General features: G+C 41.8%; 1 protein-coding gene across 1 annotated transcript; it reads right to left on the bottom strand.

Moving 5' to 3' along the window:
• Positions 1-107: 107 nt before the first annotated feature.
• Positions 108-11,914, bottom strand: gpc2 (glypican 2; the record flags this gene model as incomplete). The annotated part of the gene is made up of 11 exons (XM_079167746.1): positions 108-426; positions 563-735; positions 3,254-3,390; positions 4,212-4,358; positions 5,227-5,357; positions 6,072-6,237; positions 6,926-7,006; positions 7,123-7,298; positions 8,469-8,603; positions 9,809-9,967; positions 11,746-11,914. 11 exons carry the CDS (start codon positions 11,912-11,914, stop codon positions 149-151), a joined length of 1,752 nt encoding a protein of 583 aa, XP_079023872.1. The 3' UTR covers positions 108-148.
• Between the last annotated feature and the right edge of the window lie 1,568 nt (positions 11,915-13,482).

Genomic DNA, 13,482 nt, shown 5'->3' with positions numbered 1-13,482 from the left:
TGCTGTAAAACGATTTTTAATTATTGCTAATTTGGCCTGGTCTTGTCTTTTGTCTGCTGGTGTAACCAAATGGAATGACTTTTTATTTCTCTTCATAATGTGCTTGAGACTCAGAAAACCTCATCCACCTCCAGGCTGTAATAACCAGCTATCTCCACATGGGGGCAACAGTGACTATGAAAGGCAATGACAACAAAGGAAACAGGGAGAAAGAGAGCTGGCTGGTTGCAGATCTGTCCCGTCCGTGACCGTTGTTTCTGTTCCACTTGGATCCGTTTCTTTCTCGGACTCGAGGTGGCTTTGCAGGGTCGGAAGCGGGGTTGCGAGGGGGTTTGTTGTTGGGCGGGGAATAAGGCCCATAGCCGGGCCAATCATCATTGTACCTTTCACCCTGATCTCCACCTCCTGAGCCACTGCCCTCCTCACCTGGAACAAGAGAAAAGGAGAATTATCACTGATGCGTGGAATGGAAATAAAACATTTCATAAAAATACAGTGAATAACTTCTTTAAATGCTTCATTTAATACTCCTTTTGGGATATACGAAAGTATTTATACTGACTGTCCATGAAGTCCATGTCCTGTCCACTCTGAGCGTGTCTCAGTTTGTTGGTCACCACCCTCAGCTCCATGATCAGCTGTCTGGTCCTCACATCTGGCCTGGAAATGTCAACATCTACCTCGGGGTTGTTGATCTGGCTGACCAGCCCGTCGCCCATAACTTCCGGGAGGTACCTGTATACACACAGAGGCATTCATGTACAATAACATCATGGATGCAAGCATATCTCTTATCAAATCAGTGCTAGGCAACTTCCCCCAGTGTGGCTTCAAATAGCAGAAGGGAGGTTCAACATCAACGTTGTGTATTTTTACAATAATCTTCAATGATTTGCTATATTCACCAGCAACTCACTCTGTCTCTCTTTTAATCTAAATGGGACCATAATTTACTAAATGAACATCATGCTGTATTGAAGCTAGCGATTTTAAGACAAAGGTCATTTTCCCATTGACTTCTATACAATATGACTTATTTTTGCAACCAGAGGAGTCGCCCCTTGCTGGCTATTAGAAAGAATGCAAGTTTAAGGCACTTGTGCATTGGCTGCATAGGTTGTTATAGGAGCATATAGGGCCCATACTTTCTTGTAATACCACTTCTTCCTCGAGAGGCGATGGTGCGTCACTTTAGTGTCAACTCTGTCCTCAGTCCAGAGAACAAAGAAGTAGAGTTGCAACATCTTGTTTTTAAAAATGTGCATTAAACGAGATTGGAAGCATTTCGATTGCGTCTCAACATGGCGACGCCTGATCCGGCGGCTCATATTAGCTAATGGTGTTAGCAGTACAAACTACCTGGCTCTACAGCATGTCAAAATCATCCAAGCCAGCCTGGACTCTCACCAGTTTTCATACAGAGCCAACAGATCCACAGAGGATGCCGTCTCCACTGCTCTCCACTCAGCACTCACACATCTTGAAAATAACAACACCTACATCAGAATGTTGTTTGTTGATTTAAACACAGCCTTCAACACAATCTCCCCCTTGAAACTGATCACTCTGTCTAATAGTTATTAGACACACAAACGGACCCCAGGCAGTCCAGACTGGCAACCACACTCCTCCACTCTAGTGTTGAACACCGGAGCCCCCCAGGGCTGTGTGCTCAGCCCCCTCCTGTTCATGCTGTAAAACCACGACTGCTACCCCAAACATGAAGAGAAGTTTGCAGATGACACTACCTTCATCGGCCAGATTACATTCAACAATGAGACTTCATACAAAGAGGAAATCAACAACCTTGCAGAGAGATGATCAGAGAACAACTTACTGCTCAACGTCAGTAAAACCAGGGAGCTGATTGTTAATTTTAGAAAGAAGGAGGCAAAGACACACACTATTGTCTACATCAATAGAGCTGAGGTGTAACAAGTTACCAGTTTTAAGTTCCTGGGAATCAGCATCACAAACAACCTGATATGTTCATCGCACATCTCCATACTAGTGAAGAAAGCTCATAAACGGCTGTATTTTTTAAGGAAACGTCAGGCAAAATTCCTGTGCATGGTTCTGGTTCTGGCATGGGGCGTGCACAATTAAACTGCCCAGAACTTCATTGGTACCCATCTATCAAGCATCAGTGATATTGGTGGCAAGAGCAGCCTGCGAAAAGCTCGAAGTATTTTAAAAGATAAAACCCGCCACAGCCTGTTCACCCTGCTGCCATCTGGCAAGAGATACAGAAGTATCAACTGCCGTGTCACCAGACTTCAGAGCAGCTTTTTTCTTCTGGCTGTGAGACTAAACTCATCCTCCACCCACCACATATAATAACATTTCATTTTAATGAGCATTTTTTTGTTTTGTTTGTTTTCCTTATGTAGCAAAATGGGACAACAAACTGCACTTCGATGTGCAACCCTATTGTACAATGACAATAAATGAACCTTGTAGACTTGTGACCTGTGGGGGAACCAGAGGGTGGGCGCTACGCATCTGTGACGCATTCGGTCGGGACGGCATTATCAGCTGTAACCGCTATATGAGAACAGTGCAAAGCAGCGGCTGTGAGTTAGCCAATGGGGCGCACTCACATGCACTAAAAGTTTGTGTTTTTTAATTCGAAACACTGTGGCCCAGACATTTTAATATATCTATTATATACTAATATATATACATTTTTACTATATCTACAGAACAGGCACCATACCAACTACATTTTGGAATGCCCCAAATACTTTTAGCAATATTATATCATAAAAACAAGTGCTAATAATGAATACGACACCTTCATTAATTCAACTATCCCACTTTAGCATAGAATAATTGCAATGTGCATGATATGTATCCTTTTGGCCAAGATAATTATAGTAGTACAACACTATATACCAAAAACATTTTTTAGGCTGCAGTCACACTTTGTCATTAAAAAATAAGATGGGTTTACTTTTACATAAAACTGCTGCATAATGCAGCTGAAACATCATAGACAAAGAAAATCATCCATTATGCAGATTTGTTTTTCCTCTCACAGCACGCAGTGTCTCTACATCAGTCCAGATATATGTTGTTGGGCTGTCTCTATGTGCATAAAAGAAGGCAGACCCACGCAGAGAGCATATGGGTGACTGGTAGTGGCAAAACTAAATAAACTCAGTTCCATCTGTTCCATCGTTCCACCTCTGCACCGTCACTCAGTTGCCCTCCACCTCTACCCAACACCACCATCCCCTCTGATCCCTCTCACCTCCCCCGGGTCTGCCCGTTCCAGCAGCGGTCCTCATTAGTGACGTCGGAGGCCATCTTCTCATCGTTGCATATGGTGTGTGGGAGGGACACCCAGAAGCCTCGCATGGGCCGCAGTCGCTCCTTTAGCTCGGTAACCTGCGCGGAGGCGGAAAGAAATCGGTTATGACTCAGACCTGTTTTTAAAGTATCCTTGTTTGGTATGGCTGGCTGGAGGAAGCATATTGAAGCTTCGGTGCTGACGTTGGCCACGGTCAAAAACTGACATGGCCCTTCTTCTGGGTCAGTTCTTAAACCACATGTCTTTTATGTAAAAAGAAAAATAGATATGACTGCCTACCATCCACTTTCTCCCTCCTCTGCCCTTGGTGTCATTTCATTTATTTTCTTGGTCTTCTATCTTTCAATACCACTCTGTGGTCACGGGAGTCCTGTCTGGGTTCTGACTGCTGCACTTTGTATTATTAGTTTCCTGTACCAAGCCTAGACTTATTACTGTTGCTCATCCTCTATTTGCTTTTTGTATAGAGATGTCTATGTCTGAATCCTGACTCATGCACAGTGCAAATATTTGACATTGTTTATTGGTTTCAAAATCATATATCAAAATCACACTCAACCCAAGAACATGACCCTTCACAAAACACATTTTTGAGTACTCAAAGCTTAACTTATCAGTTCTTTTTCATATAAACAATGGGGCAAATTACTGTGTGTAATGTAGAAAGAGTTGCTCGTAGGGATGAACCCACGGATAGTTATCACCCGACAGCAGTTTACTACAGCTTTATGGAGAGTTTTACCATATTCCAGCTCATCGTTTTGGTTTTTCTAGTTCCCAACTTAAATGTTTTGGTTCACTCTCACGAATCTTATATTTAACTTTTTCAACTATTTCAAAATATGAACGGATGTGTAGCTACGTCACCCCGTTTACACAGGCTATGTTTCTTCTTTACCAGTCGGTCCAGGTTGGTGCCTGCAGCAGTGGTGGGTTTCTCCTCAGGGCTGTAGGTGCGGAAAGGCCTCCTGTTGCCCCCTGACTCTTTGGGTGAACGTTTGGACCGTCCTGGTGCTGGCCTGGGGCTTCCACAACCCTGGAACACCTGAGGTAAACAACAACAAAGCCAAACTAGTGTAAATAGCTGTGCAACGATAGTTTCTATAATTTCAATATACCAATGTCTCCGATTCATTCCCCGACCCTCTTTCTTTCTTAATTTCCTGTCATCGCTTTACCATCAAAATCGCTAAGAAAAGTATAAACATAATACATATTACCATTTCTCTTAATGGCCTTTAGCAACACCCCAAGAACGGGTCTACAAAGAAGTCGCTCTTTTTGTGGGTGAAAGCATTTTAAGTGTGCTCTCTCTGATGCCACCAAACAGCAAAAACATCCCAAAAATGCAATGTTCTGGGCTGTTTTTAAGCTAACCTGAATGTTATTGCTGGCAAATCCTAACCTTGCAAAAAAAAAGCAGCTTCTAAGTATGCACGAGTGTTGAAACTGAACTGGAAACTTGCAATATAACATTGTTGAAACGGTGCTCCATAACCTCCACAATCACACTGTTAGTGAAGGCAGCAAACACACAAAGCTGAGCTTAAAAGGAAAGAGCTCCATGTTCCTTAAAGGGCTGCCACCACATACCAGGAGCTTTCCTGTTTCTAACGAGATGTGGGTGTCTCTCTGGTGGATTAGCTGCTGGGACGTCTGCCATGTTTTAATCATACTGTGAGGCTGTCATGCTCTCTGTGTATAATTCTTGTCATTTTCTTGCTTTGCATGCTGTCTCATTAAGATTAGAATTGAACAACAATCCGGATTATAGTTTTGACTTGTAAGAAGGCTTTGTTAAAGACGGTAGATTATCTTTGTACACTCACAAAAGGTACAATAACTACTAGAAGAATAGCTTGTGTGCAAAATCCTGCACACTAGTGTGCATCTGCTTGTGCCATCTTCCTTGCCTTAGTGGAGATGCTGACGCTGTTTTCCTGCATGTGCATGATGGCCTCCGACACTTTCACAGAGATGGAGTCAGCTGCAAGCTCCATGTTGAACGGCCCCTCCAACTTCTCTGAAACCTGGTACAGAGCATCTGAAACAGGACAGAGGGAAATATATAATGGTGATAACGTTTGCTATGACTACACTCACCCAAGTTGTCATTGTCTGGTGTTGCACGCACAGAAAAAACTGTTGGTGACAATGGTTTCCTGTGACTGGAATCTGTCACTGGCTAAGCAGCTAAAACGATTTGATTGGCATCTGTGTATGAGGTTACAGAACTGGAAGATTAGAAAGCAAGCGAACATCACATGAAGAAAAGTGTGAAGAATAATGGTTGGATAAAAAGGGTACACAAGGGTAAAATGGGTTTGGATGTAGTACACATGGATTGAGCGATGAAAGGTAAGAGGAAGCACTGCACATGAAAAGGAAAAAAAGGAAGGAACATATGGGTTTGATGAAAGGGGAAAGGAAACATAGGAAGACAGATCAATTGTGAAGGAGCAGAGAAGCATGAATGATTAATGAAGGAGGAATTCATTAGGGGGAAAAGGAAGTGAAAGTAAAATGAGGGCAATAAAATGACTGTAATTTTAGGTATGCTCAATTTAATAATGATAATATTGAAAAAGGCTGTTAAATGTCATTTGGGCCATGCGATTGTTTTCCTTAGGATCTATTAACCAAATGCTTCTTTGGCTCTTTGTAATACGAGTGTGTCAATGTGTCATGCACCTGACCCTAAACCCACTTAACCAACAACAGCATACTAGGACGTATTGTTCACCCAACCCTTACCCACCAATGAAATTGTTCCATTCTGTGTCCAGGTCGCCCTGATTGGCTAAGCAGCCTTTCATCACGTTAAGGCACAGGGAGTGGCAGGGCCGCAGGGAGGGCACGCCACGACACAGTGGGCAGTACCACTGACGCATCAGGCCACGCACACACTCTGAATCTGCTGTCAACTGAAACACAAAGCAGTGGGTCGAAGAGGTAGGTCAAGAAGAATAACATTATTAAAAGGTTCTAGGGACAAGACTAAAAAATGTAGAGCTAAAATTATTTGTTGATTTATTAATAAACAAAAGATTTATCAAAAAACATTTTGATAATCAAATAACACATAACACAAATATTTTATGATTCCAACTTCTTAAATGTGAGGATTTTATGCTTTTCTTTGTCATATATGATATTTGGATTGTTGGTTAGATACAACAAGCAGTCTGAATATATCACCTTGGCCCCTGGAAAATTTAAATGGGCATTTTTCACTACTTTCTGGCATTGTAATGATAAAACTAACCAAAAAACTACAGATAAATCAGTTGCAGCACTCAGAAAATCTAATCTAATCGAGTTCAGCTTTTACTGAATAAAGCGTCCTCTCGCTGCTGGCTATAAACTTCTGTTTTTGGCTTTCAAGTTTTGATTTGTCATTTAAAATGTACAGTCTTCTATTAACCACCTTAATAACTTTGACCAAATAAGGTGAATCTACAGTCTTTTATGTTTCATGATTGTGAAGCTCATACATATCATTATAAAGGCCCTCACTTTTAGATTTAGGCTATAAAGCGTTCTATTCTATACATTCAAATCTTGCCGATGCAGTTTTAAAAGCAGAATAGACAACAGTTCACAACAACTCACCTTTGTTGCTTTGTTAACAATATCCCGACCAGTAGCCAAGCCCTGAGATAGAGCTCTGGCTGCAATGAAAGCCCTCGACACCTGAATTTAAACGGGAAGAGAGCACAACAATGTTAGTCAATTGATCATAATCAATCATAACTGAAAATGATGTTGTATCAAAGGCATCTTAGCATCTTTTATCACAAGACACATACTTGTACACGCAGTCTGCGGGGCACTTCCCCAAAGGGCTGCAGTTGTTCGGCGTGTTTGCTGACACACTCCAGGTAGTCCTCACTAAACTGATACTGGGGGTTCACCAGAGAGAAGACTCGCTCCACTAGTCTGGACCAGAAGTCTGAGAGAACCTCTGACAGACTGACACTGCCCCCTGTGGACACAAGAGCAACTGTCAGCATACAGTATCTGTAATCTGTCAAAAACCGTGTTCCTGTTGGGATTTATTAAAGAAAGATAGAACCATATCGTTATACAGCGTGCTCCTATGATGCTCATTGGCCCATGTTACTAATATTGTTATGTTAAAGGAATAGTTCACCCCAAGTGCCATGTCACCTGATGCTCGTAAACCCAGCAAACACACTGTGAGTACTAGTACTTTAGCATGCAGCGCCTCCTATCTGACCGCTGTAAGGTGTACAGAAAGAAAATACAGAGAGAAATCTACAAGACTTGTGATGTACTGTGTAACTGTTGATTACAAACTGTGTACAAACTGTTTGGAGAACTTTGATGGACATAGTTTTGGATATTTCATGAATACTGTTCAGGCAAGATTGAACTCTTGCGAAGAATTGACTTCCACAAAACATTGTCTTTTGCACCATTAATATCTATATGGTCACTATTTTTTTCATGTCGTCCTTTAACTCCTTGTCACTCTCTTTGTGCATTAATCAATTGGCAGACAGATTCTGAGAATGCAACTCTCCAATCTGTAGTCTACAATACAGCCTCAAATTAGCCATACATGTTGTTTGGCAGACAAAGACAGGTTCACTAAGCAGCAACAGCCTGCAGACAGACTCGCTGGCGAGTGACTGCAATGCCAAAATGGAGCGATCCGGAACAGAAATAGAAACAGTCATCCGTGGGATTCCAATTCTCTTTCTATTTTTTTTCTCCAATTCTTCTCGGCATTTTAATTCTCCTCAAAGGACAATACTGCCTCTTTTCTGCTGCCCGGAGCGGCTGTGGATTTACCACAACAGGGATGTGGACTGATAAGACGAGACTAGACTCCCACTGCAACAAGAATCACCACAGCTACTTTACCATACTTACCAACTTTAACCAGACCAACCAAGCATAGTGTTTTTAAACACATATGTGCAATGATTCATTCCTCGTGGAGGTGATGGCGGCCCATATTGTTGCCTGAAATTTGGCTATTGTCAAAGGAGATGCTGATCTTTTGGCAAGGGGGCATGTAAATAAGGTAATCAGGTGTCTAGTAAGGTACTGGTAGCACTTTACAAGGACCATTAGACTATCTGAATACATAAGATTAAAGTGGGATGAATAAAGTGATTAAACTAACCAGAATAATATCTGCGCAGCTCCACAAACAGCTCCTGGAAGACGTGTGCATTCTGGGTGAAGAGACGGCCATAGGTCTTGGTAAACATCTGGTTCATAGACTTCTCTGACAAGTCTATAAGCTCTCTGAAGAACTCTGCAGACACACAGACGGGAAAAGCAGAGATTAGATATGAATTTGTCACCCATTTTATTCTCTTGTAATATCTTAGATAGGTTTCTAGGTACTGTACGTAGGCGCTCAGACACCCCCTCCGCTCCAAGATTAACAGCTCATAGGGACAGTTACATCAGAACCTGCATGCTGGTAAATGAGTGTAACAACGTGTACTCTATTTAGGACTCATATGCAGTCTCCCACTCCTTCAGGATCTTTAAATGATTCATCACGTACATTATGTAAAAGGATGAGGAGGGGGGGAAAAAAGGTGATAGCAGTCCACACCAGCTGGGAGGAGAAAGTGTTAATTCAGCTCTCTGCTGTTGATGCTGCAAACCTGCAGCAATACATACAGAATTTGAGACAACGTGGGCTGAATTCTCTGAAATGCAGTCACTTAAGCTGTCTGGGTAAGTTTCCCCACAGTGACCATTTGTTGAAAGGAACATTCCACTGATTTTATACAGGTAAGTCCGTGGTAACTCCGTGATTTTATAATGTCGCCTGTCCCTCGAAAGTCTGAGAAAATACCTCTGATGATGTCATAGTGATGTCATTAGGTTACCTCAGCTATGCTTGGTGACTACAGATTTATAACAGAAAGTCTGAGTTACAAACTGGAGGTGTGCAGTTTTAAAAAGAGTTACATTTGTGACGCTATCGAGTTGCTTTATGGCAAAAAGAACCCCAGTGTTTCTGGAGTTTAACCAAAACTAGGGACTAAATGTCAGGATATCTCGACCTCTGCAGCCACAATTGCCATTATTTCTATTATCTGTCTCTTGTGAGTCCCCCAACTTTATGAAAGTGCAATACAAAACTTGTTGGAGTACTTCTTGAAATTCAGCCGTTTTTGTGTGTTGATTAATCATAAATAAGAAGCACGTTAGGATCTCTGCAATATGCATGCATTGCAGTGCTTTTAGCTTCCAAAGTCCATTTTGAGGCTCAGATATCCGACCATCTGAGAGGAACTGTGCAGTCGGAGATCATAAATATACATTTTTAAATCAGCTTTCACTCATCGCCACTAACTCCGTAGATAAGGAGGGTGAGACAAGGAGAAGCTGTGTCCCTTTTTTTTCCCTTCAAATGTACCCATTATGGCTTCAAGAAGAAGGATTCTTTTTCAATCAATTTCAAACCATTAAAGTCATCATAATAATGCACCCGTCTCTCACCATCAAACCTGCGGTGTCTCTGCGTGAAGGTAGTCAAAAGGAACTGGCTGTTCTCCTCGACGGCTTTGAGGAAGTCCCTCTCGCTCTGGAGCGCCAGCGTCTCCTCCATCTGACTGGAGCAGCAGGTGTAGTCCTGAGGACAGAGCCGCAGGTGCTCACCTGGAGGACAAAGATAAACCAGGCCAGAAGAGAAAGAGGACAGGATCGATCATGCGTGTTTTAGTAACTTCTTTGGAGAAATCATTATTTTGGTTTAATCATAACATAATGTATAATTCTGTTTTTGTGACTAAAAGGTGCTATACAAATACAGTTGCTATTAATACCTCAACAAAAACCAAGGCTTGTTCTCAATAGCATCAGTAGGTCTTTTATCAGGTCAAAGCAGATGTTTTTAGTGAGAAAGTCCATTACTCCACTTATCAGTCTGTTCAGTTACTGTGGGGAAATCTTATCAAAGATAAGGGTGTGATAGAAAATTGTAATTTCCCGACATGAATTATTCAACTTCAATCTGTCTTTCTTTGTCAGCTCAGGTTGGGTCTTTGATATGTCAGAGGTAATGATATGCAAACGACAACCAGGGGAGGAAGAAAAAACACAGCACTGTGAATGGGGAAAAGGTTTGAATTCTTTGTTTCTATGATTTTACATCGAGCATGAATATTGCTGCTGTTAATACAGTCGAAACTCTCCCAACTCCACCCTCGCTGATGTTCCCCTCTGCCTCTTTTGTTCTCTCTGTGTGTCTCACTATTAGCCCGCTCTCATCCCTCTATTTCCATTTCTAAACTGCCTCTCTTCATCCTTCGCTCTCCCAGCCATCTGCTCCCCTGGCCCACGGGACAGTGAGCCAAGACTCAGGCAGTGATAGCCCAACACACACACACACACACACACGATCAATCAATCAATCAATATTGCAGTTGTCTCAGTGACTCACACACAGAGCTAAATTGCCACAAAATAAATCCTCACACTTGAGATCTGCAATTTCACAAACATAAATTGTGGGTAACACACACACACACACACACACACACACACACACACACACACACACACACACACACACACACACACACACACACAGCCATTCTCTCTCTGATTTAAATGCAAAGCTGAACCTCCAAGTAGTAGATTCCATCTTCAGGCACTCAAGTGCTCCAACATTTGCTCCCAGACTTGGTCAGACATCCACATTTAAACAAATGTCCCCCGACTGACCTCTCTCCCCTTCTCTCTCTTCTCTCACACCAAAACTTCAAATTATCCAAAATCCAACAGTTTGTAATCCATGTGATGTTTTCATTAAACAGATAAGATTATTAACAGTGAACAGAGCCTATGGGTATATGCGGGGATTTATCAGTGGGCCAGTAGGCAAAAAGACTAATTAGGGGCGAGGTTCTTTGTTGCACCGGTGTTGGCAATTTGCTCATCCCCTTAATCATCCTATTTAAACTGCACAGAGGGGAGGAGGGGGCGGGTGTAATTTGTTTTAAACCACCCTGTATAATTTCTCTTGAGAAAAACTCAACATGATATTCCTGCATTGTGTCTCTGGTGGTTATTAGTGAGTTTCGGGCTACCTTGTACTTTTAGGTATGAGTTTTCTATCGTCACTTGTAGTGTGTTTGTTATTTAAAGGTGTTTATAACAGGCTATTACTAATGTTGCCATAATAAATAATGTGTGGTGGTAAGCAGCGAGTTTATAGTGACCTTAATGTGCATAATGGTATGTTATTACTGTTGAGACAAACTAGAGCATGCTGACCCTCATACATTTCTGCTGAGACATGTATCTTAAATGATATTATAAACTTGAATTAGGCACATGCTTCCTAACAGATGAAGATGGGACTCTTCTGCGTGAGTCCCCAAACAATGTTTAATTAATTTATCTCCACCCGCAGGCTATATGCAGCGTCTTACCGGAGATTTGAGTCAGCGGAGCGGTGCCAGTGCTGTACCCCTTCTCTGCGTACACCTGCCGGGTGTCGGCGCAGCTCCTCCCCGCAGCAGCCACGGGGCTCCGGGTCCCCGACAGTGCACAGAGCAGCACCAGCAGCGGGTACCTGGGGAAAGATAGCCGGGTATCCATCCTCACCTCAGGACTCAGAGAAAAAGCCGGGGAGAGGGTGGGTTTATATAAAACCAGAAGGGTGCGTGCAGCTCCTTTATAAATTAATGAATGGCCGGTTTAGATGCACCCAAAAGTAAAAAATAATATCCCTCGTTTAAAAGACTCATAGTTTTCCCCGATAAGTGAACAGATAAATCCGGGCTGGTTTTTATATCACAAATATGTCTCCATCCACCGTGTCCAGTTAATGTGTCCTTCCTTGGAGATCCGCTGTTGTGCGTAAATGTAATGTGAATGTGAGTGGGGCACTCCCGTCCCTCGTCCAACACTCTGAGTCAAGCTCTCAGGAGTTGTCAGCATAACACCGGAAACGTGACTGTTTTCAAAATAAAAGCAACGGTAAGATTGTTTGTGTGTAAAAGAGACAAAACAAAAACCATATGTAAAAACAGAGTAAAATAAAATGACAGCTATAAATTTGGTTAAATTGAATGAAAATGTAATATACAAGATAATAAACATTGCTATGCTCTAACGAGCAGCCCATAAGCATTTAAAGCCTCTTGGAATGTTTTATTTATTGTTAATTTCATTATTTGTGTATATTGGATGACCATAAAAAGATATTGCAACACATTTGAACAGGTGTGATACAGGAAGCTGGACATGGGCCTAAAGGGTGAGCAGTTTTTCAAGGGCCCAAAAATTGCAGCACCAGTTATGTTGGATAATCTGTGTTGCCCTATTCCCACTAATTGCAAGCATATGTTTTGCTTTGCTTATTGCCTCAGTGGGACGTCTTATAGCATATAATTGCCCTAAAACATTTAAACATTTTTTTTATTTAAGTTTCAGAAGATGTGTCACTTTTTAAATGTCTCTCACCTGAAACAGGTAATTTAGTAAGCAAAAACTGACAGACTAATTGGAGCACTATAATTAGAATGCTTCGTAATAATTAATTTTAGCATGTACAGTAAATTGGCTGCATTTTAATGTTTTCTGCTACAAACCGGCTTGGACACTGGTGCTGTTTACTGTCACTGTTGAGCACAATATACAGTTGAAGCACTTTTTCCAGGCCAAATATGATCCTACAATATGATCCTACAATAAAACACGGTGAAGCGAGTCCAATAGGTATTTTATTTTTAAGGTTTCGACCAGAAGTTGTGTGTTTCACCTCAGCTGGTTTGACCATAACCCGTCAAACTCAGAACAATGGGCCGTTCTGAGAAGCACCAACATGGGAGAGTTGGGTGAGGAGCCTGCGGTTGCAGGGCGGGGAGCAGCTGAGCCAACCACCTCAGGGTCCTAAATACTGGACAAACAGACAGATTGTACACAGATACCATACCATATGACAGTAAATGTAGAAACTTATAGAAAACATACCAATAAAGAGGGTAAAGCAAGTTACCTGCACATATTTAACAAGTGCATTATTATAACCTTATATTCAGCAATAGTTAAATTCGTAATTGTAATTAATTGTATTGTTTAAAATACGCTGTGGTTTAACTGACGTGTTTCATTTACTTTTTTCTGTCTGGTGAAGCAGAACTACTTGTTGTGTGAATGACCAA

Source organism: Pholis gunnellus, assembly GCF_910591455.1.
Source record: "Pholis gunnellus genome assembly, chromosome: 10".
Classification (NCBI taxonomy): Eukaryota; Metazoa; Chordata; class Actinopteri; order Perciformes; family Pholidae; genus Pholis; species Pholis gunnellus.
The sequence above is the reverse complement of the archived record's forward strand: the minus strand, read 5'-3'. Positions and strand labels throughout refer to the sequence as shown.